At 43.8% G+C, this 27,855-nt stretch overlaps 1 protein-coding gene across 8 annotated transcripts in view; it reads right to left on the bottom strand.

Moving 5' to 3' along the window:
- Nucleotides 1–27,855, bottom strand: part of ank3b (ankyrin 3b) — a 737,210-nt gene that overhangs the window by 8,114 nt on the left and 701,241 nt on the right. For 6 of the 8 annotated variants that reach the window (XM_043712330.1, XM_043712329.1, XM_043712328.1 and 3 more), the window contains 8 exons: nucleotides 26,052–26,183; nucleotides 24,022–24,165; nucleotides 18,962–19,634; nucleotides 13,437–13,860; nucleotides 11,014–11,094; nucleotides 4,813–4,896; nucleotides 4,531–4,662; nucleotides 1,889–1,987 (listed from right to left, as the gene is read on the bottom strand). In XM_043712330.1, coding sequence (XP_043568265.1) covers nucleotides 1,919–1,987; nucleotides 4,531–4,662; nucleotides 4,813–4,896; nucleotides 11,014–11,094; nucleotides 13,437–13,860; nucleotides 18,962–19,634; nucleotides 24,022–24,165; nucleotides 26,052–26,183 — 1,739 coding nt within the window. In that variant the 3' untranslated portion in view covers nucleotides 1,889–1,918. The remainder of the gene's footprint in view (nucleotides 1–1,888; nucleotides 1,988–4,530; nucleotides 4,663–4,812; nucleotides 4,897–11,013; nucleotides 11,095–13,436; nucleotides 13,861–18,961; nucleotides 19,635–24,021; nucleotides 24,166–26,051; nucleotides 26,184–27,855) is intronic. The other 2 variants (XM_043712333.1, XM_043712334.1) reach the window with 2 other exon arrangements.

Below are 27,855 nucleotides of genomic sequence, written 5' to 3'. Positions count from 1 at the left end.
GTCTATAGTTCCCTGGCTTGTCTTTACCGCCCTTCTTAAACAGTGGCACCACGTTTGCCAACCTCCATACTTCTGGCACCTCACCTGTGACTATCGATGATACAAATATCTCAGCAAGAGGCCCAGCAATCACTTCTCTAGCTTCCCACTGAGTTCTAGGGTACACCTGATCAGATCCTGGGGACTTATCCACTTTTATGCGTTTCAAGACATCCAGCACTTCCTCCTCTGTAATCTGGACATTTTGCAAGATGTCACCATCTATTTCTCTACTTTCTATATCTTCCATATCCTTTTCCACAGGAAATACTGATGGGGTGGCACTGCTGCCTCACAGCGCCAGAGATCTGGGTTCAATTCCTGCCTCAGGCAACTGCCTGTTTGGAGTTTGCACATTCTCCCCATGTCTGCGTGGGTTTCCTCCGGGTGCTCCGGTTTCTTCCCACAGTCCAAAAATGTGCAGGTTAAGTGAATTGGCCATGCTAAATTGCCCGTAGTGTTAGGTGAAGGGGTAAATGTAGGGGAATGGGTCTGGGTGGTTTGCTCTTCGGAGGGTCAGTGTGGACTAGTTGGGCCGAATGGCCTGTTTCCACACTGTAGGGAATCTAATCTAATCAAAATACTCATTTAGTATCTCCCCCATTTTCTGTGGCTCCACACAAAGGCCGCCTTGCTGATCTTTGAGGGGCCCTATTCTCTCCCTAGTTACCCTTTTGTCCTTAATGTATCTGTAAAATCCCTTTGGATTCTCCTTAATTCTATTTGCCAAAGCTATCTCATGTCCCCTTTTTGCCCTCCTGATTTCCCTCTTAAGTATACTCCCACTTCCTTTATATTCTTCTAAAGATTCACTCGATCTATCCTGCTTGTACCTGACATATGCTTCCTTTTTCCTAACCAAACCCTCAATTGCTTTAGTCATCCAGCATTCCTTTCCTTTCACCCTGAGCTGAAAATGTGTTGCTGGAAAAGCGCAGCAGGTCGGGCAGCATCCCAGGAGCAGGAGAATTAACGTTTCGGGCATAAGCCCTTCTCCAGGTTCCCTGGATGCTGCCTGACCTGTTGCGCTTTTCCAGCAACACATTTTCAGCTCTGATCTCCAGCATCTGCAGTCCTCACTTTCTCCTTTTCCTTTCACCCTGACAGGAATATACTTTCTCTGGATTCTCATTATCTCATTTCTGAAGGCTTTTGTTGTGATTATTAGATTACCTCTAATGAAGTGGTTAGAATAAGACTAGTAAAAGAACTGGATTTCAATCTTAATCATTCTTTTCCCCAAAAACCTTTGCTTTACTGTTAAACTTTACGCAATGTTTTAAAATCGTTCACAGCTTCTGCCAGTGCTCAGCCTTGTGACCTGAATTATAGATGAGGCTGCAATTGCTAACACCCTGACCAGGAGCGCGTATAGTAGCAGTTCAAAGTGGTGTTAAAAATCATAAAACCACTTTAAAAATGCTAAAAACAAATGAAAACATACATTGTAGAAGAGCCAAAAATAAAACAAAGTGATTTTAAAAAGAAAATCTGCTTTATATTTTGTATTCACATGCACAGGGTGATCTCAGACAGAAGCAGGTTGAGAGGAGATTTGATGGAACTTTTCATAACTTTCCAGGATTATTGAAATGGACAAGGGAGTGGGACAAACTGAGTGGGTCTAATAGAGATCCAGTATGGACAAGAGCTCTTCTGTACCATCATCATTCAGTGAAAAGCAGAACTGGCTATTTGAGAGTCACCTCTCTGCAATGAACCATGTTGTTCAATTCCACTTCATTGCAACTTGGAAGTCAGTAACTGCATTTGCTTTCTTGTCTGCTTTATACAAAATTCAAACAGTAGGTGGCACTGTCACACCGCTCTTTGCGAGGGATTACTGTACCTGTACCCTTTCTTGCATCTTGTCTGACCATTAATGAGTCTTCTTATCAACCTGTCTAGTCTCCTTTTTCACTCTGATAACTTTATATCCTTCAACCTGCTGAGAAAAAAAAGAAAAAAAGTGGTTGATTTATAGAGTAAGAAACAGCCTCAAGAGGTAGGATAATCACATTGCACTTTCACAAGAAACCACTGCCTTAAAGCATTAAGACATCAGAGCGAAATCAGTAAAAGGCTATTTTAAAAATAAATGCCATACTTTATTCCCCACAAACCAGCCGGTGGCAAGGGAAAGTCCTGCAAGAGAAGTCATTAATGAGAAAGTTCAGTGCTAGAGTGTTAGAACAATCATCACACCAGGAAATCTGATTCAAAGCATCAGTAATAATCAGACTCATATTATTCCTGAAATGTTAAAATTCAGATGTTATTACGAATAAGAGGGGGCTCCACACAAACGTGAGTAGCTGGCTTGTCAGCTTGTATAAAGAAGAATCGACTAACAGCACCCCAAGCAGCCATCAGCAAATTCCCAACCGCTTGAGGAATAACAAGGGATACAGGCAGAAACTCCACATTCGGATCAGATGGGTAGCAGTTCCATCGTGGTGCTGGGAATCAACCGAACAGTAATTACAAAAATCTCGACAAGCTCAGGTGCAAAGCGTAACAAAGCTGGAGATTTTAAGCTGAAGCCAGGCACCCTTTGTAAGGTTTGATTTGTGCAGTGGAAGCAGGTAGGTCACAAGATGAAGTGAGCTGATGCCCTTCATTACATGAAGCAATTTTAGTCTCAGCACACGCCTCAGCAAACAGCTCACTCCAACCAGGTTGAAAATCAGATACAACCACAGAATTAACAATCAGCTGCAAGGTACTAACAGGATCAATTCCCAAAATAGAATCATAGAATCCCTAATGGGCGGAAGCAGGCCATTTGGTCCATCAGGTCCATACCAACCCTCCGAAGAGCACCCCAGCCAGACCTACCCCTATCCCCGTAAACCTGTATTCCCTTGGTTAACCCACGTAGCCTGCACACCCCTGGACACTATGGGCAACTTCCTGTGGCCAATCCACCTGACCTGCACATCTTTGGGCTGTGGGAGGAAACCGGAGCACCTGGTGGATACCCACGCAGGCAGAGAGAGAATGTGCAAACTCCACACAGACAGTCACGCAAGGGTAGAATTGAACCCTGGTTCCTGGCGCTGTGAGGCAGCTGTGCTAACCATTGAGCCACCATTAGTAATAATACTACCCTTATCCAGACTCCTCCAAACTAATTTTCTGCATGAATGAATATTATACAAAAATGTAAGGCATGGGAATAGACGTGGGAATAACATTCTCCAAGCAAAATTTAAGAATGGCACTAACCAGAATTACGTTTTGTACAAATGTCAGCAATGAAGAAAATGCACCAATCTCGTCTTCAAAATACAAGTCAAACACTATCGAGTTAAACTATTAACAAAACCTGAATGATCCAGTTCAGCAACATTACTCAGCTAAGTACGAGTAACAGTAACACTATCTGGTTAACTAAGGGCTTCAGAAACTCTAATGGGGTCACTCACAGATTATAAAACATTCACCAGTTAACTTGCAGGTTCACAAGTAACTAACACCCACCAGTAAATAAGAGAATCGGCAAAATAATCGAGAGGTTCAGCAACCTTAACCAGTTAACTAAAGGAATGAGCAACACTAGCTGGTTAAGACCATAATACACAGTAGACGTAGAGCCATTCAGCCCACTGAGTTTGCTGGACCGTTCAATGAGTCATGGCTGATCTGATAAGCCTCAATTACATTTGCCTGCCTTTTCCCCATAGCCCTTGACTCCTTCACTGATTAAAGATCTGTCTATCTCAGCTTCAAATTTATTTCACAACCTCGCCTCAACAGCACTCTGCGGTAAAGAATTCCACTGATTCAATTAGCCTCAGAGAAAAAAGAATTCCTCCGCAACTAAAAAATTCGGCAACTCTAACCAGTTGAGCAATACAAATTGGTTAAGAATCTTTAATCCAGGAAATCAAAGTAGACAGCTCCAAGTTCCTGTTTTTTTCCCACAAGACAGAAGTTTGTTATTCCATTGCTTGTGTGACTTATTTACCAAAGACAGTACTGCAACATATAGAATAATGACCCGATTTCAATAGACAATAGGTGCAGGAGTAGGCCATTCTGCCCTTCGACTTCCAATTGATCGGACGGCTCGCTGCTTTGGTTCCAAACACTTGCTTAGGACAAAGGTAACAAACCGGTCAAAAATTGCAGGGCCACGTGGAAAAAGCAGAGAAGTGGGTTTACGTGGCTCAGGAACGATGACCTGATCATTTTCTTGGATCAGTAATTGTCTGAGAAATGTGAATATTTTTCGCTCAGAGGTTGATCTGAATAAGGACAATTTTAAAATCGAGCCTTTGTGTTTCTTAACATTTTTAACCCCTTCCCAAATTAAAAGTGCCCTTCGGTCCTGACAGAATGGTTTCTAACTCATGGCGGGAGGTGAGGGTGAGAGGGGAACTACCACCCAAGCCCCAATTCTGTCTCCAACATGGATTTCTCATTGTTAATTTACCAGCTAATCGTTAATTCTGCCATTATTCTTTTTTTTCCAAAACATCTGCAAACCTCCGTTCCCATGACACCACTTCCAAAGTAGTCAGCACCATCCTCTGCACCTCGGCCTAGCCCGTGCAGATCATCATCCTCATGCTCCCTGTCAGGAGACAGAACGAGTCGACTCACCACTGTCCGGGTTACCTAAAGGTAGGGACGGGATTGAAAGGAATTCAAAAGGTTAAAGGAAAGAACTGTGCTCGGTGGTTTAAGAGCCAAACCGTGCACAAGGTTAATTCAATGAGGAAAATGTTTTTTTTTATTAAGAAGCAGATAAAAGCTGGCCAGCATTACTTTTCTGGTGACCACATTTCCATCGTCATCGACGAACCGCTCTTGTGTAACCATCTCTCCAGGAACTTTCTTTGCGTCCTCTCCCTAAAGGATGTGAAAATGAAGGCGTCCTTTTAACAATAGGGAATAACAAAGCATTCAGCTTGGCAGAGCCACGACAATCCCTGTCCCCTGACAGTCTGATCAGGAGTGGGCTTATTCATTGGTTTTAATGCAGCTCTCGTAGACCTGGGTTTATCAACCGTAAAGGATAGGCCTGATGTGATTAGATTAGATTAGATTCCCTACAGTATGGAAACAGGCCCTTCAATCCAACAAGGCAAAAGTGAAGACTGTAGATGCTGGAAACCAGAGTATAGATTATAGTGGTGCTGGAAAAGCACAGCAGTTCAGGCAGCATCCGAGGAGCAGGAAACCTGATTCCTGATGAAGGGCCTTTGCCTGAAACGTCAATTTTCCTGCACCTCGGATGCTGCCTGACCGGCTGTGCTTTTTCAGCACCACTCTAATCTAAACTTCGGTCCAACAAGTCCACGTCAACTTCCGAAGAGTAACCCACCCAGACCCATTCCCCTACCCTATATTTACCCCTGACTAATGCACCTCACACTATGGGCAATTTAGCATGGCCAATTCACCTGACCTGCACATCTTTGGATTGTGGGAGGAAAGTGCAGCACCTGGAGGAAATCCACGCAGACACGGGGAGAATGTGCAAACTCCACACAGACAGTCGCCTGAGGCAGTAATCATATCTGGGTCCCTAGCACTGACAGGCAGCAGTGCTAACCACTGGAGCAGCGTAGTGGCTAAGAATTAAGAGATTAATCATCAGGACACTGCAGTGAGCAATAGGTTACACACAAATAAAAAGTTGTTATTAGTTTCAAAACTTGTGGGAACTAATTTAAAACTTTAAGTGCAGGTGATGGCCTCGTGGTATTATCACCAGACTATCAACCTCAAACTCAACTAATATTCTAGCAACCTGGGTTCAAATCCTGCCATGGCAGATGGTGAAATTTTAATTCAATTAAACAAAAATGTCTGAAGTTAAGAATCTACTGATGACCATGAAACTATTTTTTGGAAAAACCCATCTGACCCAACCAACAGAGAAGGAAACCTACCATCCTCACCTGGTCTGGCTGACATGTGACTCCCGACCCACTGCAGTAGGTCAACTACCCTCTGAAACGGCCAGGAAAACCACCCAGTTTAAGGGCAGCTAGGAATGGGCAACAAATGCTGGGCAGTCAGTGATGCCCATGTCCCACTAGTGAGTTAAAAAAAATGCCAGGCATAGGGAAAAAAGGAGAAAGTGAGGACTGCAGCTGCTGGAGATGATGGTCAAAGTGTGTGGTACCGGAAAAGCACAGCCAGTCAGGCAGCATCCAAGGAGCAGGAGAGTCGATGTTTCGAGCATAAGCCCTTCATCAGGAATGGGGCTTGTGGGTCGGAGAGGAGGGTGGAGCGCATAGGTGGGCAGGAAGATGGACAGGTAGACAGGTCAAGGGGGTGGTGCCAAGTTGGAAGTTTGGATCTGGGATAAGGTAGGGGGAGGGGAAATGGGGAAACTGGTGAAATCCACATTGATCCCGTGTGGTTGGATGGTCCCAAGGTGGAAGATGAGGTGTTCTTCTTCCAGGCATCGGGTGGCAAGAGTTTGGTGGTGGAGTAGACCCAGGACTTGCATATCCTTGGAGGAGTGAGACAGGGAGTTCAAGTGCTCAGCCACAGGCAGTGGGGGTATTTTGTGTGTGTGTCCCAGAGATGTTCTATGGGGAGAAAAGGCCCTATTTAATCAAAAGACAAGAATCATTCATTCACTAAACACAGAGCCCGTTCACGTCCTGATTGATGATGCCTCATAAATGATGGTCTTATTGAGGAGTAAGAGCAGTGGATTAGGATAGCTCAAGACAATGTCCAACCAAAGATGGGAACCCTGCCCTTGTCTAACTTCTCCATCCACAAGTCACTTAGCTTTGAGTTTGACTGAGTTGAGATTGAAATTGGCAGATTTGACAGGGATTCATTGTCACTCAGCAGTGACTTGAGACTCTCTCTTTCCTCTCTCTCTCTCAAGAGAGCGGCTGCTTGAATGATTCTTCATGTTTCCAGTACTAATGGGGTGCTGCAGCTCCTTGGACTTGAGTGGCCAGCTTGTGTGAACAGGGTAGTACCACGGTGTAAGCCATCCGTGCGCCAGCATTCTCGTTGCTGTTTAACTAAGGGGAGGACCTTGGGGTGGGACAAAGATGCAGTCCATCTAACTTACTGGATTTCACTGCAATCCCAATCATTTTCATTTTCTTTTACTTGGGCATGCGTCTATTTTGTAATTTCTTTTTGAATGATTCAGCTGGAGACCAAGTAACATTGGACCCCTCCTCCCCATCTGTTCTTTTCTTATTCCCCCCTTTCCCAGTGCTTGGGAGACCATGCTGGTTCCATCCCAGATACTGAGAGAATACCCTGCTCCCCACCCCACCACCTCCCCCATCTTAATTTTGAGGCAGTGCAGACTCCATCTCAATCAAGGCTACATGGAGACTTTCACTGAAGACCGGGCCATAATGCCGGTGACTCCAGGACCCTCAGCCACCCTCCTGTGTGAGGTACTGCAGCCCGTGAATGGGAAGGCCCATGGTAATTTGTTATGGTTAATGATCAGAGGGATTGATTAAGTATCCAGAGCACATATAAAGAGAGACTGCTGGGTCACTGGCTGTGTAGATAGGAGGCAATACTGTATTGTGTAAATAAACCAACTTTTGAGAAAAGGATTCGTATTTACTATCATACATTATCATCTAGCTTGGGATCCATTTATCAGTTTTTAATGAATAATCTCGTGCTCTGAAGGGCAAAAAAAGTAATCTTTATAAATGAATTTGGCACATCTTTATAACATCCAAAATACTCGTGGTGTGGTGCATCACGACAGCAAAAATATTGTTAAATGCCATGCATTAATTCAAAGAGTAGACTGGCTCAAAATTTGTTCATTCAAACCAAACATTCACACGAGCACATACAAAATCAGGTTATTACAGACCGTTAATGTTTCACAATGTACAGAACAATCGTTTTTGGAGCAGTTTCATTTCCAACACCAGAAGATGAGGACAGAAGACAATCAGCTTAGGAGCCATTAATGGGACAGACACAGAAGTCAGCTTCCTCCTCAAGCTTCACTGTTAAGGATTGGTTTAGCTTCACATGGTTCTGCTCTTTCTAACCAGGTCACGCCCAAAGAAAAACCACAGTGAGGTCAATAAAGGTTACACACCATCCAAAACAAGAATATAGCCATGGTTACAGAACGTTTCTGATGGACAGACAGTTTGAGGGACACAGTCCCTATAGAGTGGGACTCCCATCACACTGCTCCCGCACCCCCTACGACACACACACACGTTTTCCCTTGCCACTATTCCCTCACACAGACAACGTATGAGACCAGGAACATCTCAGCATTTTTGATCAGCTCAACAGCTCTTCAGCATTTCAATCAGATAATGGACACATTCGATCGCCCGAACAGATTACATTCATAATCAACCCTGGAAATGGCAGAGACTGACAGGAGACTTGGTTTTAATTGGGATGTGAAATAAAAACAGGAAAGTGCTGGAGGAATTCAGCAGGTCTGACAGCATCTGTGGGGAGAGAAACAAGAGTTAACACCTCAAGTTATGGAAACCTTCCATCAGAACGGACAATGAAAGGTCTCTCTGGCTCCAGAACTCGGGTTTTAATTCAAATCTCCAGCATCCGCAGTATTTTGCTTTGACTTTGACTGGGTTGAGATTGAAATTGGCAGATTTGACAGGGACTCATTGTGAATGTATGTTCTCATTCACAAGTGAAACGTAGCAATAATCAGATATGACCCGCTAACCATTTTGCTGACCTAACGAAGGAGCCTTGTAAGAAAGGGTGGAGTTGATCCTGAATCTTTGTGAAAATTCTGCTTTGGTGGAATTTCAAAAAGTGATTCTATGTAATTCAGAATATACAAACAAATGCCCATTCTTGGCTTCCTCACTTATACAAGCATCTGCCTCACGAAAAGATACATACTGATACACACTCAGACTGTCATGACAACATAAATATGGACTATTGATCTTGAATCCTATCATCTGATTCAACATCTGGAACTTGCAACGACTGAAATGGTTTTTAAAAAGGAACCAAAAACACTGACTTACAGTGGTCATCTGACTGCACAGGGTGGCCACACTTTTTGTACCCAATGTCCATTAGACAACCTGAGATGAAATTAATATTCTCTCTTCCTCTATCCCCACCCCCTCACACCAACGCAACGAAACCAGTCTATGCTCTTGCTCGAAGGTGTGAGAAGGTCCTCATATCTGATGGTTATCACCATGAGAGTCTTCATATGTTGGAGACTGCGTGTAGACTGAAGACACAACCAGCTTTTATTTCATGGAACTCCTTTGGGGACAAAAAAAAAGGGAGATGGATTTTGGACTGCAGCACTGCAGCAGGCTGGAAATGGCTCGCTCTCAATCTCTGTCTCTCAAGGAGGAAAGCCCAATGACAACATTGTCTCGAAAGAAACACAAGGGAACCAGAACTTAAAAGGCGACTGCAACATTCAATCCTGTTAGTGGTCAAAGACCAACCAAACAACTGTGGTCTCAGGTTAAAACATTAAGCCTCAGAGGACACCCAAAATAATGTATATATTCATAAGCTTTCTCTTTTGCAGGACATTATCCTCATTTTAAGTTTGCACGGGTGCATGAGTGAGCATGTCCAAATGCCATATGCTTGACATTGTGTCTTTCTTATTTTTTCCAGATTAGCAGGTAACAAAATTGCTTCTTTTTCACTCAAGAAAAGCTTGCAAGTTCTTTGCTGTTTCTGGTAAAAATAGCTAACTGCATTTTAAATCAGAAAGTTATAACCGTGAGTGAAGATGAAGTTAATGTGACTGACAAGGGAGATCAAAAAGGGCTGATTCACCCCGTATCACACACTCTCTCACATACACACACAGAGCCAGCATACTGTGATACCCACACACTGAATCCCACCAACAGTACACCATGACACACTCACACTGACAGTACACTGTGAGACCCACGTTGACAAGTACTTCCATTTCAGCCAAATCCAACAATTCCATCTGATTGATCTACTTCATCATTTCGAACTCTACTCCCCCATTGTTCCTAATAGGGTTCCATCTGGTCCAGTTTACAGCGTGCACTGAGAGGATCCTCTCCCAATCCCTCACTGTGCACCAGGGTACTTGATAAACACTGAGCTCCTGTGAGACTGAGCTCAAATCAGCAAACACCACAGCTTGATTGGTGGGAGGAGGGTGTGTCACTGATCAAAAATCAAACTCTCGTTGCTCCGCTCTACTTTATGTTCCAACGTATGACCACTTCTGGTCCCTTTTAAATCTTTCCCCTATCACTCTAAACCTATGCCCTCTAGTCTTAGACTCCCATACTTTGGGGAAAAGACCTTGACTATTCACCCTCTCTATGCCCCTCATGGTTTTATAAACCTCTATAAGGTCACCCCTCTGCCTCCTGATGCTCCATGGAAAAAGGCCCTAGCCTATTCAGCCTCTCCCTATAGCTCAATCACTCCAACCCCTGCAACATCCTTGTAAATCTTTTCTACCCTTTCAAGTTTCACATCTTTCCTATAACAGGGAGACCAGAACTAAATGCAGTATTTTAAAAGTGGCCTAACTAGTGAAGGCCCAGGGTCCTGTTCATTATCGATAGCAAGTAAGCTTGCATAGATATAGAGCAAGGACCACTATTCTAGACTACGATGCCTACAGTAACCAAACTCATTGCCTGAACTCATAATTGAAAAATGACTGGTGGGTTTAGGTAGTAGAAAGTGCAGGTCTGAGGGCAAAATCCAGCCAAGGAGAAAATAACCTTGAGAAAATTGGAGAAGGTTAGCAGCAGTTTCACCAGCACAGCTGGAAAGACAATCACCATAAACATCGAGATCATTGCAATTTAGTGCACTGTTCATCAACACGCACACAACTCATCAAACCAATCCATCGCATGAAAGCCATGCTCAAAATTAGCAAGCTAAAGACATAGAAAACTGGAGAACACCAAACAAGTACACAGCAAATAGTTCAAACCGTTCTCAAAGCCAGGCTGAACTCAGCAGACCAGATACCTTCAGAATCACCTTGCGGCGAGTCACCCTGGTGGTGATAATCTCCTCCTCATCCGAACTAGTCTCGCTTTCCCCAAGTTCCTGATTGATGCATTTTAGCAGATTACATTAGGAGCTGGCATTGTAACATGGTATCTGACATGGGCAGATGCATTTGCTTTAAGCCAATGAGAACTAGCTGGCATTATCACCACTTATCACTGACATGTCATTAGGCACGGGGTCTTTCCAAACATGTCGCATCAGTTGGCACCTTGCACTCCCTATCCAATATTCCCTTTACAGGACCGGCTTATAGCCAAAGCTGCCAAAATAACACAGCAATTCTCTCAATCACTTGCAAGGTAACTCAATATTTATCTTAAACCTAAATATTTTACAATCTTAGCTGCTTCTTTCATTTAAAGTCGCTTCTCTTCTTACTTCTGATCCACCTTATGGAGGCAGGGGACCAAATGGTTTCTTTAGATAAGGGAATCTAATCCTTTCCATTTGAAGTGATAACTGGAATATCGTGTCCTGTATTCTTCATGCTTGGAAAGAAACCATTGACTTATTTCGGAAGAGAAGCTCTGTTAGTTTTTGAACTGGGAGGTTAAGATTTAAACACAATTTCACACATTTTTGGGTACAATTTTATTCAGTTTAAACTATGCACTCATTAAGAAGACAACTTACACATTCAATAGTGTAATGGGAAGGAATGTGGCCAAAGTGAGACCTACAATGCACCATGAAGATATCTAAATTAAAATCTTTCTCATTGTCCCTCATTTTAAGTTGGATATATGCATTGACCTGAATCTTTGTTTAAGGGTAGACCCACATGGATTGTAGTCGAAGAGTGTGGTGCTGGAAAAGCACAGCAGCACAGGCAGCATCTGATGAGCAGGAGAGTCGACATTTCGACGCCCCTGATGAAGGGCTTATGCCCGAAACATTGATTCTCCTGCTCCTCGGATGCTGCCTGACCTGCTGTGCTTTTCCAGCACCACATTCTCGACTCTGATCTCCAGCATCTGCAGCCCTCACTTTCGCCCAGATGGAGTGTATATCCCATTCCGAACAGAACCCGTGTTGCAGATTCAATGCAGGAAATGATGCCATTGGAAGGAAACCTCATGCTAAGTAATTTCATTGCTGATGACAACAAAATGCAAAGAAGAATAATCCTGCCATACCATGAATAGATTATCCAACAGTGTATACCTACACTGTACACCTCTATCTACAATGTGTGTTCGGTCTTTTAATTTTTAAAAGACAGGATCTCACTTTGATTTGAGTCCCAAGTAATGGTAAATATCCTTTGAGCATGAAGCAGTACAACATATTGGATTACTCATGTTTCTTCAATTCTTAATCCTAATGTTGGACATTAAGTCTGAACTAAATTAACCAAAAACTCTGGGGATTTGGACATCACTGTTAAAGTAAACCTTTAATGTCGATAATTGGATGCACAGAATAGAGATGCTGAATATTCTCCATCACTGGGTAGCAGTTTAAAACGATTGAATTGCTTGCTAGTACACTTCGGGAGGCAGTTGAGTGGCTAAAATCGAGGAAGGATTATCTGTTTCCTTAGTGACTTTCTGTGGTAATGCTCCATCTGCGTCCAGGACACAGATCCTTGAGTGGAACAAAGTGGGTGGAGGATTGAGAGACAGGGTGGAGATGTGAGGAAAGCAGAATATCGCAATTCATAGAATCCCTATTGTGTGGAAACAGGCCATTCGGCCCAACAAGTCCATACCAACCCTTCGAAGGGCATCCCATCCAGACCCACCTCCGTGTAACTCAACTTTTTCCCATGGCTAACACGCTCAACCTGAACACTATGGGGAGTTTAGCATGGCCAATCCACCCTGACCTGCACATCCTCGGACTACGGGAGGAAACTGAAGCACCCAGTGGAAACCCACGCAGACACGGGGAGAATGTGCAAATTCCCTTCAGATAGTTGCCATGAATCTGGAATCGAACCCAGGGTCCCTGGCGCTGTGAGGCAGCAGTGCTAACCACTGAGCCACTGGGCTGACAAAAAAGGGCAAAGAGGGTTCCAGGTTTGAATCTAATCTTTTTGTTTTACTTTGTATTCAAGATATATGATGATGCATTCACCATTTTTGATATGTTACCATCACTTTCCTCTCACTTTAATCAAGTATCATACCACCTTTGTCATGGAAAATTAGTTTTGCTTCTATTGGATAAAATGTATGAAGTGAGAAGTGAACCTGGGAAGGGAAGGGTTGTCTGATATCAGTGGTGAATAACAACAATACAAAACCAGCCATTGGGAAGGAAGAAAATCCAGCCTGTGAGCAAGATGAACAAAAACCCAGTCATCCAAGAGGTGGTTAAATTAATTTACCAATTAAAATATATATTGTCACACAGATGAAGGGAAGTTACATCACCTGAGCTTTGTGTTCTGCTGGTGAGGAACCATCATCCCTGAAGTTTGGTCCTGATTTAAGGACCTCTGATGACCAACTTGTTTTTCTCTCGCTGCTGAACAGAGGGCTTCCGTGCTCGTCCACACCCAGTCGCCTTGTCTCTGCCAGGTCTTTCTGCAATTCCGTCGCCGGCTCTGTCTGTTCTGTGATTAGCACCGAACGCTTCTGGACCTTTCCATTTAGTGTTTTCCTGTCTTGTGTCATTACGGGCAGATCGTTGGCCACCTCGTGAATCAAAGGCCCCGCTGTAGCATGGCCTGACTCTCTCTGACGGTCCAACCTATGTGCATCGTGGTCGCCATTTTCCTTAGGCTTTAGAACCTGTCCTTTCATGTGAAACATCACGGACGCAGCCAAATCATTCTTGATTCGTTGTTCTTGGAGGCTGCAAAACAGGAGAATAATGGTCAAATATCCTTTGAGTGTAAAGCAGTACAACATGTTGGATAACTCAGTTTGTTTAATTTTCAATCCTAATGTTGGACATTAAGTCTGAACTAAATTATACAAAAACTCTGGGGATTTGGGCATTGCTGTTAAAATAAATATTTAATGCCCATCATTGGAGGCACAGAGTAGAGATGCTGAACATTCTCCTTCAATCACTGGGTAGCAATTTACAACAATTAAGTGGCTTGCCGGTACACTTCAGGAGGTAGTTAAGTGGCCAAAATCATGTGTAGGTAAGATGGAGGAGACATTGAGATGGTGGAAGACACCCACCAATGTCTCCCCATGAGTTGTGATGATTTGTAGCCTCATATCCAGCATTCAGATTCTGCATTCAGATTCTCAAACTGCCAGACGGAGTTTACGCACCTGCTCTCTGACATGACCTCCACACAATTCCCAACACAAACCAATCTCTAGGACTTCGCAAGTTTATATTCAATTCCTGCACTCGGTAACCAAAGGAGCAATCAGTTATCCTCTGACTATGAGTGGAGAAGCAAGGAGAAGCAGTGGGAAATGATTGAGTCAACCTTTCTGAGTTTTCGGTCAGAGGATTAGATATCAGTAATTTGGATGCTTTGACGAAGATTTCATACTTAATACTATTTTCAGGACTTCGGATTTGAAGATTTGTGGAGAAACGGATCGATTTTAAATTCGGTGGACAACTGGATTGTCACTTTGAACATTCTCTTTTAAGAATGTATTTGTTGGAAACCACAGGGTTCCAATAAATTGCTGGACCTCATGCTCGGAAGTCACCTGCTAGGACTTCCTGACAGCCAGTTTCTGTTTGAACAGTGTTTAGGAGGCAGTTGGAGTGTTTAGGAGTCCAGCCTGATGAAAGACGAACATCCCAGCTCAGCGCTCCTGTTTCTAAAAGGCATCCTTTATGGTGCATCCAGTGTTGTGCCTGAAAAATTATCAAGTGGTGAGATGCCTCAAACGTCTACGAACAAACATCACATCTGTTTTACTTTCAAGACCTAATCATTATTGGGCCAAATGCGTTTGTCTCCAAAGTGGGTGTGCGGCAGGGTTGTGTGCGCGTGTGTATGTGTGGGTGCACGTATGTGTATGTGTGGGTGTGTGTGTCTCATTTCATGTTGTAACCTTTGGAGCAGTGGGACCACAGGGAGGCAGTACTTCAATCTCAGTTGTGATAATACAGGGGCCATCCTCAATTCCCCATTCATCACAGGCCTGGCTGCACACATACAGCTGCAAGCACATAAAGGCCTTAAAGGTGCATGAAACTAATACCTCTTTCCCATTAAATAGAGATTACCAGTTTTGAGTACTTTGGAATTTTGACACTATGATTTTTGCTGACTCCTCCTCTAGTTGGGACAGAGTAAGCAGCATTTCAATATTTTGCTGAGGATGCTGTTTTCTTACTGTCAGTGGCACATGGGGCAGAGGGTTGTTTAACCAGTGACTTGCTCAAGTAGAGCTCTCACAGGCTAATTTATGTATAGAATAAAACATATAGATCCACAATGGTTTAAAAATCTTATTTTCAGCTATTAGCCTTTTTACACCTTTGATGACACTTAGTCTGTTTTAAAATTCCAAACCCACATTTATCACGGAGACTGCTTATTGTAATGAGTTAAAAATCACACAACACCAGGTTATAGTCCAACAGGTTTAATTGGAAGCACACTAGCTTTCGGAGCGACGCTCCTTCATCAGGTGATTGTGGAGGGCTCAATCCTAACAGAAATTATTGCAAAAATTTACAGTGTGATGTAACTGAAATTATACATTGAAAAATTGATTGTCTGTTAAGCCTTTCATCTGTTAGAATACCGTGATAGTTTCACTTCTTTCGTGTAAATCACAAAATCTTTTTTTAAAGTTGCATTCTCGGGTTAGCTGTTAACAATGGTGATAGCTAGACAATATGTTGAAGGTGTTAGTCCCCTGTGTTCTCTGTCTATGCTATGATGTTTAGATTGATTCTAATCTAAAAAGTGAGATAACAGAGTTTTACATAAATTCATGCAGTTTTTGAGCTCAGAGTTCTACATGAATGCATGCAGTTTTTATCTCAGCCCGCTTGGCACACCCTCCTCATTCCTGAAGAAGGGCTTATGCCCGAAACGTCGGTTCTCCTTCTCCTTTGATGCTGCCTGACCTGCTGCGCTTTTCCAGCAACACATTTTTAAGCTCTGATCCCCAGCATCTGCAGTCCTCACTTTCTCCACCTTCAACATATTGTCTAGCTATCACCATTTTTAACAGCTAACCCGAGAATGCAACTTTTTAAAAAAAGGTTTTGTGATTTACACATGAAAGAAGTGAAACTATCACGGTATTCTAACAGATGAAAGGCTTAACAGACAATCAATTTTTCAATGTATAATTTCAGTTACATCACACTGTAAATTTTTGCTATAAATTCTGTTAGGATCGAGCCCTCCACTATCACCTGGTGAAGGAGCGTCGCTCCAAAAGCTAGTGTGCTTCCAATTAAACCTGTTGGACTATAACCTGGTGTTGTGTGATTTTTAACTTTGTACACTCCAATCCAGCACTGGCATCTCCAAAGCATGCTTATTATAATGACAGGAGAAAGTGAGGTCTGCAGATGCTGGAGATCAGAGCTGAAAATGTGTTGCTGGAAAAGCGCAGCAGGTCAGGCAGCATCCAAGGAGCAGGAGAAGGGCTCATGCCCGAAACGTCGATTCTCCTGCTCCTTGTTTGCTGCCTGACCTGCTGCGCTTTTCCAGCAACACATTTTCAGCTTATTGTAATGACATCCTCCCACCAGTGGTGGCACAGTTTTGTCTCTCTACAGCCAAGACTGCAGGGAATCTTACCCTGACATTCCCACCATCTCAGTGTCTTCTCTTCACAGGCTGTCTGATATTTTATTATATCAAAATACAGGATTTTTTATGAGGTTTTAAAAATGGGACCAATATGCTTGATCAAATTGCCCCAAAACGTCTCCCCACGCACCCAACTACCAAACATAACTTTACAAGATGACACCCGACTTGCAGCACATGTAGGTGTGTGTGATGTATGTCAGCTGGGGAACACAAAACATGTCTGTTTTCATCAAAACCCCTATATTCTGTGTTAAACATCTCCAAAGTCACGGGATGGCAGTATCAGCGGGAAGCCAATTATTGGAGGTGAACTCAAAAGGACGGGAGGGTGTGAAGCACATTGGGGAAGTGGTTAGGGCTGGGAGGATGGTGAGTGAGGGGCGCAGGGTGGGGCAGGAAACTGCAATATATGACACACCTCAATCATGCTGCAACATTGAGGCCAAGCCCCAAACTCCGAAGATAACCAGAACCCTCCATCAACCCAATGTTATATCGGTGCAGACATGATGGGCCGAAAGGCCTTTCTGCACTGCATGAATCTCTGATGTAGCTAAAAGGGGGCTTCTCTGACAGTGCAGCACTCCCTCAAGACAGCACACAGGCTGGCATTCTAGATCTTACACCTTTGGTGGGAGAGTCAAAACACACCAATGTTGCAGTCTTAGTGTCATAGATACACATAAAGGGATTATCTTGTCCAAAATGACATTCTCCATTTTCACAGGAGCCATTCATCCTGGCCCTTATAGCAAGACTAACCATTCATGTCTGTGTTTCCACCACAAACTCTCAGCATGTAAAAACTGGATTGATGGATGGCACCTGGGCGTGGTTAGCACTGTTGCCTCACAGCGCCAGAGACCCGGGTTCAATTCCGGCCTCGGACAACTGTCTGTGTGGAGTTTGCACATTCTCCCCGTGTCTGCGTGGGTTTCCTCCGGGTGCTCCGGTTTCCTTCCACAGTCCAAAGATGTGCAGGTTAGGTGGATTGGCCAAGCTAAATTGCCCATAGTGTTAGGTGAAGGGGTAAATGTATGGGAATGGGTCTGGATGGGTTGCTCTTCGGAGGGTCAGTGTGGACTTGTTGGGCCAAAGGGCCTGTTTCCACACTAAGTAATCCAATCAAAAAAAACTAATTGAATTTGTTTGACAGCAAGTACAGAAAGGAAGTGAATCCGAGCAATCAGAAACACTCTCCCTGCTACATCAGGGAGAGTTTTAACTCTCCCACCAAAGGTGTAAGATCTAGAATGCCAGCCTGTGTGCTGTCTTGAAGGAGTGCTGCACTGTCAGAGAAGCCACCTTTTAGCTACGTCATAGATTCATACAGCGCAGAAAAGGCCTTTCGGCCCATCATGTCTGCACTGATATAACTACCACTAAAAGTCCGTTAATCCCAATTTCCTGCATTTGTCCTTGAATGTTATGATATTTGAAGGACTCATCCACATTTTTTTACTGGTTGTGAGGTTTCCAGTCTCCATTGCCTTCCCAGGCAGTGCATTCCAGATGCCCACCACCCGCTGAATCAAAAACGTTTTTCCTAACTCCCCTCTGAATCTGCTGCCCCTTACCCTCTTATGATTAACCCCTCAACCGAGGGGAACAGCTGCTCTCTATTCACCCGGTCCATATCCCTCATAATCTCATACACCTCAAACTTGTCTCCTCCTCAGTCTTCTCTGCTGTAGAGAAACCAACCCAGGCCTATCTAATCTCTCCTTATTGCACTATTTCTCAACTCCGGGCAACATCCTGGTGAACCTCCTCTAGTGCTATCACATCCTTCCTGTAGTGAGGTGACCGGAATTTGGGTGAGATTTTAAACGGAGCTTGCCCTCTCTCAGGCAGACACTCCACATTCCCATTTTAAAGAGAAGCAGGAGTTTCTCTCTCCAGCATCATCGTTAAAGGAGATTTTCTAGTCATTACCACACTGCGGGAGCTTGCTTTGCATGAACTTCTTTTTAAATGTAGGAATCCAGAGTGAACCAGATATTGCATTTCAAAAGTATACCAGTAGCTGTAAAGTTTTCTAACTTGGTTAGAGGTCATGGATGGGGACGGATTTGTGCAAAACTTTTTCTTTAGACCTGTTCTGAGGTATAATAAATGGGAGTACAGTGTGGTCATACAATGCCCATCTCAATACACCCTACTGTCTCTAAGAGCAGTAAAGATCTCACTTACTTGCCATCGTCTTCATCCAGATTGTCAGTGCTCAGGTTACAGCGTCTCGGGGTTGGTGGCTCCACGTCAACACTGGATGTGTCACTATGCCAACCTGGAACTGCAAAAAATTTGTTCTGGGAATTCTGAGCATGGGGAAGATTCTGGTCTTCTTCCTTTGTCACCTCCTCGTCACCTGAACCTTCACCTGGCTGAACAAAGTCCAGGCCTTTCAATGAGAACTCGGCAAACTCCTCAGAGTCACCCCTTTCCTCTGGCTGAACTTGGCTGGAAGATGCCCTTTGCCTGGCCGTGCTTTCGTCCTCCAGTGACTGATTGTGCTCCTCCTGCTGCGTTTTACTGCAAGGTTGAGCAACGCTGTTCTCGGTGTTTGGATGCCCAGTCTCACGCTGGCTGCCAGCCGTCTCATTCGCCTGCTTCTGCTGCGAAGTGACCCCTTCCCCCATCACCTGGCATGGCACAGAGCGATCAGTGCCATTGGCATCTAGTGCTGTGTCCTCGGCGTCTACAAAAGGCGCAGCTGCTTTTGGACACAGGATTGGTTCGCAGGGAGTTGTGGGGGACGATCCTACACTAGAAAAATTACTAAAATAATCGTCACATCGGAGAGGGGTGGGTGGCATATAGCACAATCCAGCGGGTGTCAGCAGCTCCTTTTGAATGGATGGGTAACCTGAGTGGGTGAAACACAATGGCACAAGCTACACACAACATGCACAAACACATAACAGGCAATGGTATCACACTCAATGTAGCTGGGGAAAGGGTTCTATGATCTACAGAGTGGATTGTACAAAACACGTACACTTTCATGACACACTTTCATTGCAATCAACCATCCTACTCTTCCAAGCTGGTTTCTTTGCAAAGAAAAGTAGTCCCAGTATGGGTGACTTCAATTTTACAGGATAACTGATCCAAACTGGCAGTGTGATTACTGAAGACAAATATCATGGCAGGCAAAATTCAAGAGGACTTACAAATGATTGGACATTCTCCACTTATCAATGAATGAGAGGCCATATTAATTGGGTCTTCCTGTCTCTGTGCAGTGCAGTGAAAGGGGACAAGTCATTATTTTATATTATTCCATGACTGTCATGCCCACACACAGCATGATAACCCTGAGATGTCAGAAACCTTCCACAAAGCTGTCCTTTACCAGTTTCCCAGAACATAGAATCATTACTGAATTGTTCATAGTGTTAATTGTGAATAAAATTGGCTTTTTTATATCCTCAAAGCCCCGCTACCCAAATAAAGCAATCTAAAGAAGAATGTCGCATATTCTTTGGGATTAAATGTCAGACACTTGTCCTGTTTGTGATTTCTTTTTACTATCTATGAGTTATCAGTACAGTAATTGTACATAAATGAACCACAGGCAGAGGAATATGGCCAATGAAATATAAAGCCAAGAGCCAAAATGAAGATGTGGGTAGCAACAAGGAAAATGCAGTATAGTGCTGTCTTCGGGTTGTTAAAAATAGAAGAGCGGCCGACTGAATTATTTTATTAAAGACTGCAGCCATCAAGCCAGTTACTTGGCATCTCTGGCATTTAAGAATAAAAGGCACTGGTGCACACACAATGATTGACTGGATTGGACAGAGCGACTGACAGAAGGCAGAGTCTTTAATTCCAGCGCAGCTGCTGGGAACATTCGGCCCCTTCTACAGTGGACTTGGGGCAAGAGGCCAGCTGTGATATGATGAAAACCATCCCCCACATCTCTGCTTCCAAACAAGCCTTCCCTTGGTAATGAGGGGAGGGATGTAGCTGTGGATGCTGATGTTTGCAGTGCAATCCCCTCTCACCAATCCACATCTAGGGTGACAGCCAAGTGGCCAGCTTGGTTCAGGCTGGTATTGCTGACAGCCGGAGGGGCATCAACACCTGCCAATACCAACCAGCTGTGCCCATATTGTGCCTGACTGATCATGTTTCTCCCCACACTTGGTGCCCTGAGTGAATATGAGTGTGGCCCGAGCTATCCTAAGCTGCAGTCCATGAAGTAGGCCAATGGTGAGAACTTTGCACTGGTTGACAGCAACAGTAGCTTTGGATCAAAGAGGTCTTATGGTGGGTGAATGGTCTTTCTGAATCTGGGGCAAGTTTGGTTCTCAGCCCAGGATTTGACAGTCATGACAGGTGGATTCATAAGGAGGTCAAACAGGTAAATCCTTCTGACAGCAGGTGGTGAGACTGGGAGAGTTTCCTGGTTAGCCAGAACTAAGCGGTAACTGCAGTCTCCCAGCACCACACTTGCGATGGGCTATAATCTTCCTCACAACAAGGGGCCACCAGAAACATATAACATTCTGAGTATGGCTAGAGTTTTGAGTTGTAAAAGGGGTGTTTTATCCTGACAGAGCTGAAGGAAACCGATTGGTGCTCCACTCCCTCCTCGCCACCCTGTTCTCTACTGCCACTTTTAGTCACCTGATGACATGACCTCAGGATCGGTGTGTACACCAGCCTCAAGAATAGCCTACAGGTCAGGCAGCATCCAGGGAACAGGAGAATCGACGTTTCGGGCATAAGCCCTTCTTTCATTCCTGAAGAAGGGCTTATGCCCGAAACGTCGATTCTCCTGTTCCCTGGATGCTGCCTGACCTGCTGCGCTTTTCCAGCAACACATTTCCAGCTCTGATCTCCAGCATCCGCAGACCTCACTTTCTCCTCAAGAATAGCCTACTCCAATCACATCCCACCCTATCAGTAATGCCTTCATGGTCTGTCCACTATGTTCCTTTCTCTAAACCTTTCCATCTCTCTCTCTTACCCTTTAAGACCATCCCTGCACTCCCTGCCTTGGATCACCTTCTTAATCACCATCCCAAGAATATCTTTTCCCCAGTGCCAATTTTTGCTTGATGATCCTGCTTGAAATACCTCAGGACTTCTTTGCTTGTTGTTAAAGATGCTAAGTTGTCATAGAGTCATACATGCGCCCTTCAGTCTAACTCGTTCATGCTAACCAGGTTTCCCAAACTGAACTCGGCCTATTTCCATGTATTTGGTCCATATCCCTCCAAACCTTTCCTATTCACGTACCTGCACAAATATCTTCTAAATGTTGTACCTGTACCTGTATCTATTACATCCTCCGGCAATTCATTCCACATACAAACCACCCTCTGTATGAAAAGCTACCCCTCAGGGCCCTTTTAAAATCTTTCTCCTCTCATCTTAAGATTATGCCTTCTAGTTTTGAACTCCCCTACCCTAGGGAAAATGCATTTATCATTCACCTTATCCATGCCCCTCACGATTTTATAAACCTGTATAAGGTCACCCCTCAACCTCCTAAATTCCACTGGAACAAGTCCCAGCCGATCCAGCATCTCCTTATAACTCAAACCCTCCAGTCCCGGCAACATCTGATAAATCCTTTCTGTACCCTCTCCAATTTAATGATATCCTTCCAACAGCAGTGTGACCAGAATTGTGCATAGTATTCCAAAAGCGGTCTCATCAACATCTTGTACAATCTCAACATTTTGTCCCAACTCTTATACTCAATGCTCTGACCAATGAAGGCAAGTGTGGCAAGTCTTCACCACCCTGTTACCTGTGACACAACTTTGAAGGAACTATGCACCAGAACCCCTCAGTTTCTCTGTTCGACAACACCGCCCAGGGTCCTATCATTAAGTGTGTAAGACCTGTCCTTGTTCACCTTCCCAAAATGCAACACCCTGCATTTATGTAAATTAAACTTCATCTTTTCGTTACTACTGTTCGCAAATTCCTTCCACATGTTACTTAAACACTTCACATAAAGCTTTAGCTGAGGCAATTGGTGCTATTTGTTTTTATATAAAGGTGAATGTTAGCTTCCCTGGTTGTCACTCACTGTACTATAATGGCCACTGTTTATACTATTCATGAATAGCTGGCTATTAATTACAGAAACTATTCGTAAAATTAACATGGCCTGGTATTCACATTTGACTTTGAAGTAGTGTTTTGGAATAGTCCTCAGATTTTACAAACCATTCACCACATTTAGGCCTGCACATTTCTAGAATGATTGGAAACAATGAGTAGCTGACCACGAAATGAGTAAGTGATAGCAAGACAGGGAGGAGGATGCAGAAGGAAGTTTCTATGAGAAGTTTTCAGATCCACTGGATTTTGACAACGATGAAGATCGCAGTGAGAAAGGAGATTTTGGTCAACTTGAGGACAAATGCAGAGATAAGCACACTGATCAAAAGGAAAAGAGAGAAAAATGATTTGAAATGATCAACATTGTATTCACTTGCAGACAAAGAAATTATAACCATACTGCTTTTTGTTTTCAACACACAAAGGGGCTGATACAAAAGTGAAGGAATGGGTAGGACTGGAATGGGATTGGGAATGTCGCAATAAAAGGAAATCCAATTTAGTCATCAGCAGGAGGAGCACAATCAGCACAGCTTCCTAAAGTCAGCAGAGAGGAGAGCAGAGACTGTCGGATCTTGGCACAGGAAAGGGGGTGCCGAGGTAGGTTCAGAGAGGATGAGTGACAAAGTGCAGAAGAAGCAGCTGCAACGGAAGAGCTGGATCTGTGCAAAACAATCAGAAGAAAACTGAAACAGCAGAAATAAAAGCCGGAAGGTAAGGGCACTAGCATCTTACACTCTCTAAGTAAATGACCACGCGATCACAATGCAATCAGGATTTAATTTGGAACCTTTGGGCTCTAGAGCTCTCAGTTCTACTTGCAGCTGTAGAGAGAACGCAGATATGGAGATTGCTGGGCCTGCAGTATCTCCCATTCTGTTAATTGATGGGAGTTCCTGTTGGGCCCACTGTGCTGGGCACCCCATACACACTCCCAGCAGGAAGCTCAGTACCAGCATTGTCAGATCTACTCATAAATGCACAGTACTGCATCACATCAGAATGCATTCCAGCTATGATAAGCTCCAACATTATCAATGCATTTTTCAAATTAGTACAGAGTCTTTAGTGCTACCTCCATCATGCATTCTATAAACAGTGTTTGACCAGCTCTTTCCATGTACCCAGATTGTTACAAACCAGAAGAGGCAAGATAGTAAAATTACCATCCGACTGATCCAAGAACACGCAGCTATCATCGGCAAAGCTCCTCGTGCCTGACACGTTCCCATAGTCAAATATTGGTCCTTCCAGTAGGGTCACAATGTCCATCCGGTTAATTTTTTTGAGGACCCTGCTTAAGGCATCGGCTGCAGAAAAAAACAAAGATATCTTGACTGTGTTTCATGACAGGAAGCATTCCGACAGAATCAGCGTTCTACTAATTAACGGGACTAAATTCATTCAAGTGTAAGTGTTATCTTTTGAATAAATCAGCCTTTCACTTCGGCAGGACAATCTCCTGATGGGCACCTGCTGACAAGCCTTTAAATCAAAACAGGCTTGTGTTCTGACAAAGAGGAGAAAGTGAGGACTGCAGATACTGGAGCTCAGAGTCGAGAGTGTGGTGCTGGAAAAGCACAGCAGGTCAGGCAGCATCCGAGGAGCAGGAGAATCAATTCCTGACCAAAGGCTTTTGCCCAAAACATTGACTTTCCTCGGACGCTGCCTGACCTGCTGCGCTTTTCCAGCACTATGCTCTCGACTTGTATTCTGATAAATGATAATGATGACTATTAATTCAGTTTTGCATCCAGCAAACAAACTGGACAGATTTGGAGAAAGCAGAACAAAGGACACAATAATAAAGCACAGTTACAAATATAGAACATTTGTGAATAAATCAGGAAGCACTTTGCTGGACTGCTTTAAAAAGCTACAGATATTGGGTCAAGTCTAAGACTGATTTGATTTGATTTATTATTGTCACTTGTACCTGGGTACAGTGAAAGGTTTTGGTTTGCCTGCAGTACAGGCAAATCATACCGTACAAAGTACATTAGGATAATAGAACACAGTGAGGAATACAATGTTAGCGCTGTAGAGAAGATGACAAAGAATGGGATCAACATTAGATTGAAAGTTTGAGAGGTCCATTCAGAAATCTAATAACAGCAAGGAGGAAGCTGTTCTTGAATCTATTCACGTATGTATGAGCCGCGGGGGTGAAGAAATAAATGGGAGGATGGGGGTGGTGTTGGGGGGAAGGTAGCTAAGAGTGCAATAGGTAGACGGAGGTGAGGGTAATGGTGATAGGTCAGAGAGGAGGGTGGAGCGGTTAGGTGGGAAGAAAGATGGACATGTAGGACAGGTCATGAGGGCAATGCCAAGTTGGAAGTTTGGAACTGGGAGGAGGGGAAATGAGGAAACTGGTGAAATCCACATTGATGTCGCGTGGTTGGAGGGTCCCGAGGTGGAAGATGAGGCATTCTTCCTCCAAGTGCATAATTGGGGTGGGAGGGGTCTTTGATTATGTTGGTTGCTTTCCCGTAACAGTGGGAAGTAAAGACTGGTGGACTCTATGAGGCAAGTGTATGCAGTGAGACAGAGGAAAGGCAGACAAATGAGCTTCTGATACATGCCAGCAGTGAGCTAACAAGTCAGGGCAGTGAACAATTACCTCCTGTTCCTGTTTCTCAATGTGGTCAGTGCCAAAGCCATGGTAGCATCCAATGTCTTCAGCCATTTCTCGATACCACAAGGTATTTATCAGATTGGCAGAGGCCTTGTGGCTGGGCTGTTGGGACCTCAGGGGAAGGTCGAGATGGATCATGAATGGGCATGTCTGGTTGTCAAGGGTTACCAAAACCTGCCCTGTTCTTTCTAAAAATGTGCTGGGAACCTCTGTCATGGAGGATGGAGATGTTATTGAGACATTCTGCTCCTGCCAGTTGTTTTATTGTCCACCACTTTCATGACTGGACGTGGCAAGACCACAGAGCTTAAACCACAGCTGCTGATTGTGTATAATGTGGTCTCCAGAGTGTCAGGAAATCTTTCAGATCACAAAGAATGTGGAAAATTGTGATTTCCTTTTAGGCAGTGAGTTGCGAAGATTTGAAATGTGTAGCCTCAGAACGATGGAGGAAACAGGTTCATTTGCAACTTTAACAGGAAATTGGACATAGAATCCATTACTGTGTGTAGAATTTTATCGCTCAGAAACATGCTTTATTTCCTGATCTTTTTAACTTACTTGTTGCATCTTTTCCATCTCGAAGGACCCACTTCTTTAACAATATGAAGCTCTGAGTGGTCAACGAATTCGGATTTTCAACCCGAATCTGATTAATATCGTCAACAGAGAAGTTCAATTCTCTCGCCAATTCTGCAAGCAGAATAAGTACAAGTTACTTGGTTTCCCTCATTGCATCCATGCAGATGTCTGTAAGCCAATGAAGGAACATTGGTCCTGTTCATATCGAACACAGACGCAAAAGAAAGAAAACACTCCCAATTCAAGTCTTTTGTCATTCTCCACCCCAACCTCTCGGCTTTACTATTGCGAGGCAACCGTGACCCATTACTCCCCTGCCATGTGGAAGTTGCTTCTAAAGTCTCTGCTGCTTCATCTCTTCTCTCTTTCTCTCTCTGTTACCCCAGTCTTCATAATGCGAAGTAGCCTTCTCTTGAAATGCTTTGTTTAGTCTCTCCCTTCCAAGAAATTTCCATTCCCTTGCCCCCTCAGCCAATTTCTGACACTGTAATGCATTTGAGACATGCAGCTTCTGCTGTTACCTGTCAGTGTGGGCAAGTACCTCAGAACCTGAGTCAGGTTTGCACTGAGTGTTAAAAATATGGATTTGAACAGAGATGGCCCAGAAACAGAAATGCTAGTGTCCAAAAGGGCGTTGCAGAGGGAATGTATAGGCCGTCTACTAATTACTGTAGCATCACCTATTCCTACAGGCCAGTTAGTGTAGCCTCTGTCAGAGGGCAAATGTTGAAATCTATTATTAAGTTGGAAAGTCACAGCTAAGTAAAGATTTTAAATGGCCAAGAGGCAGGGATATTTCTCTGAGACTGACATTCCGTAATGGATGGATTTGAGAAACAGATTGAAACATTGTTTTGTGGTTTGTGTTAAGATTTTTAAAACTGCACTTTTTTTGTGCGTAACAAATTCACATTCTGTAGATAAAGCACATCTACAGCTGACTGTGCATTCCAGTGACTAACCACAATGTTAACCAACTGCAAAAATTAAAGATCCCCCATTCAACCAGGAATTGACTTGTCCCAATATTACCATCAATTGTTAATCCCATCAGTAATAATCCCAGAAAACTGACTCTGTGATAAAGAAGGAACGACAATACATCTTTAAGTCAGGATGACTTGGAGGAGAACTTCAAGGTGATAGCATGCCAATCAACTTGCTCTTCTCAGCAGTAGAAGATATGTGATTGGAAATTATTGTCAAAAAAAGCCTTGTCGATTTGGTGGAGAGTATTTCTCAGGATAGTATACTTTACTGACACAGTACCCAGAGGTTTAAATCTTGGTGTAATGAAAAAAAAAGACAAAGTCTCACTGTTTAGTAATTATACACTGGGTGGATGTGACACCCAGCAGGAAGTTTTATCAGTTGAACATTTTTTTGTTTTATATTTACTCTTTTTGGGACATGCCCATCACTGACGAGGTCCACATTTATTGCCCACACTTAATAACCCTTGAGAAGGTGGTGGCGAACAGCTACAGTTAATGTCCTGGAAGTACTATGAGGGACGGACATCCAAATTCATCAACCTGACGACAACAAGGTTCCCCATGGGAGACTGGTTAGCAAGGTTAGATCTCATGGAATACAGGGAGAACTAGCCATTTGGATACAGAACTGGCTCAAAGGTAGAAGACAGAGGGTGGTGGAGGGTTGTTTTTCAGACTGGAGGCCTGTGACCGGTGGAGCGCCACAAGGATTGGTGCTGGGTGCACTGCTTTTTGTCATTTATATAAATGATTTGGATGTGAGCATAAGAGGTACAGTTAGTAAGTTT

Source organism: Chiloscyllium plagiosum, chromosome 22 (assembly GCF_004010195.1).
Source record: "Chiloscyllium plagiosum isolate BGI_BamShark_2017 chromosome 22, ASM401019v2, whole genome shotgun sequence".
NCBI lineage: Eukaryota > Metazoa > Chordata > Chondrichthyes > Orectolobiformes > Hemiscylliidae > Chiloscyllium > Chiloscyllium plagiosum.
This window is presented reverse-complemented; position numbering and strand designations above follow the sequence as displayed.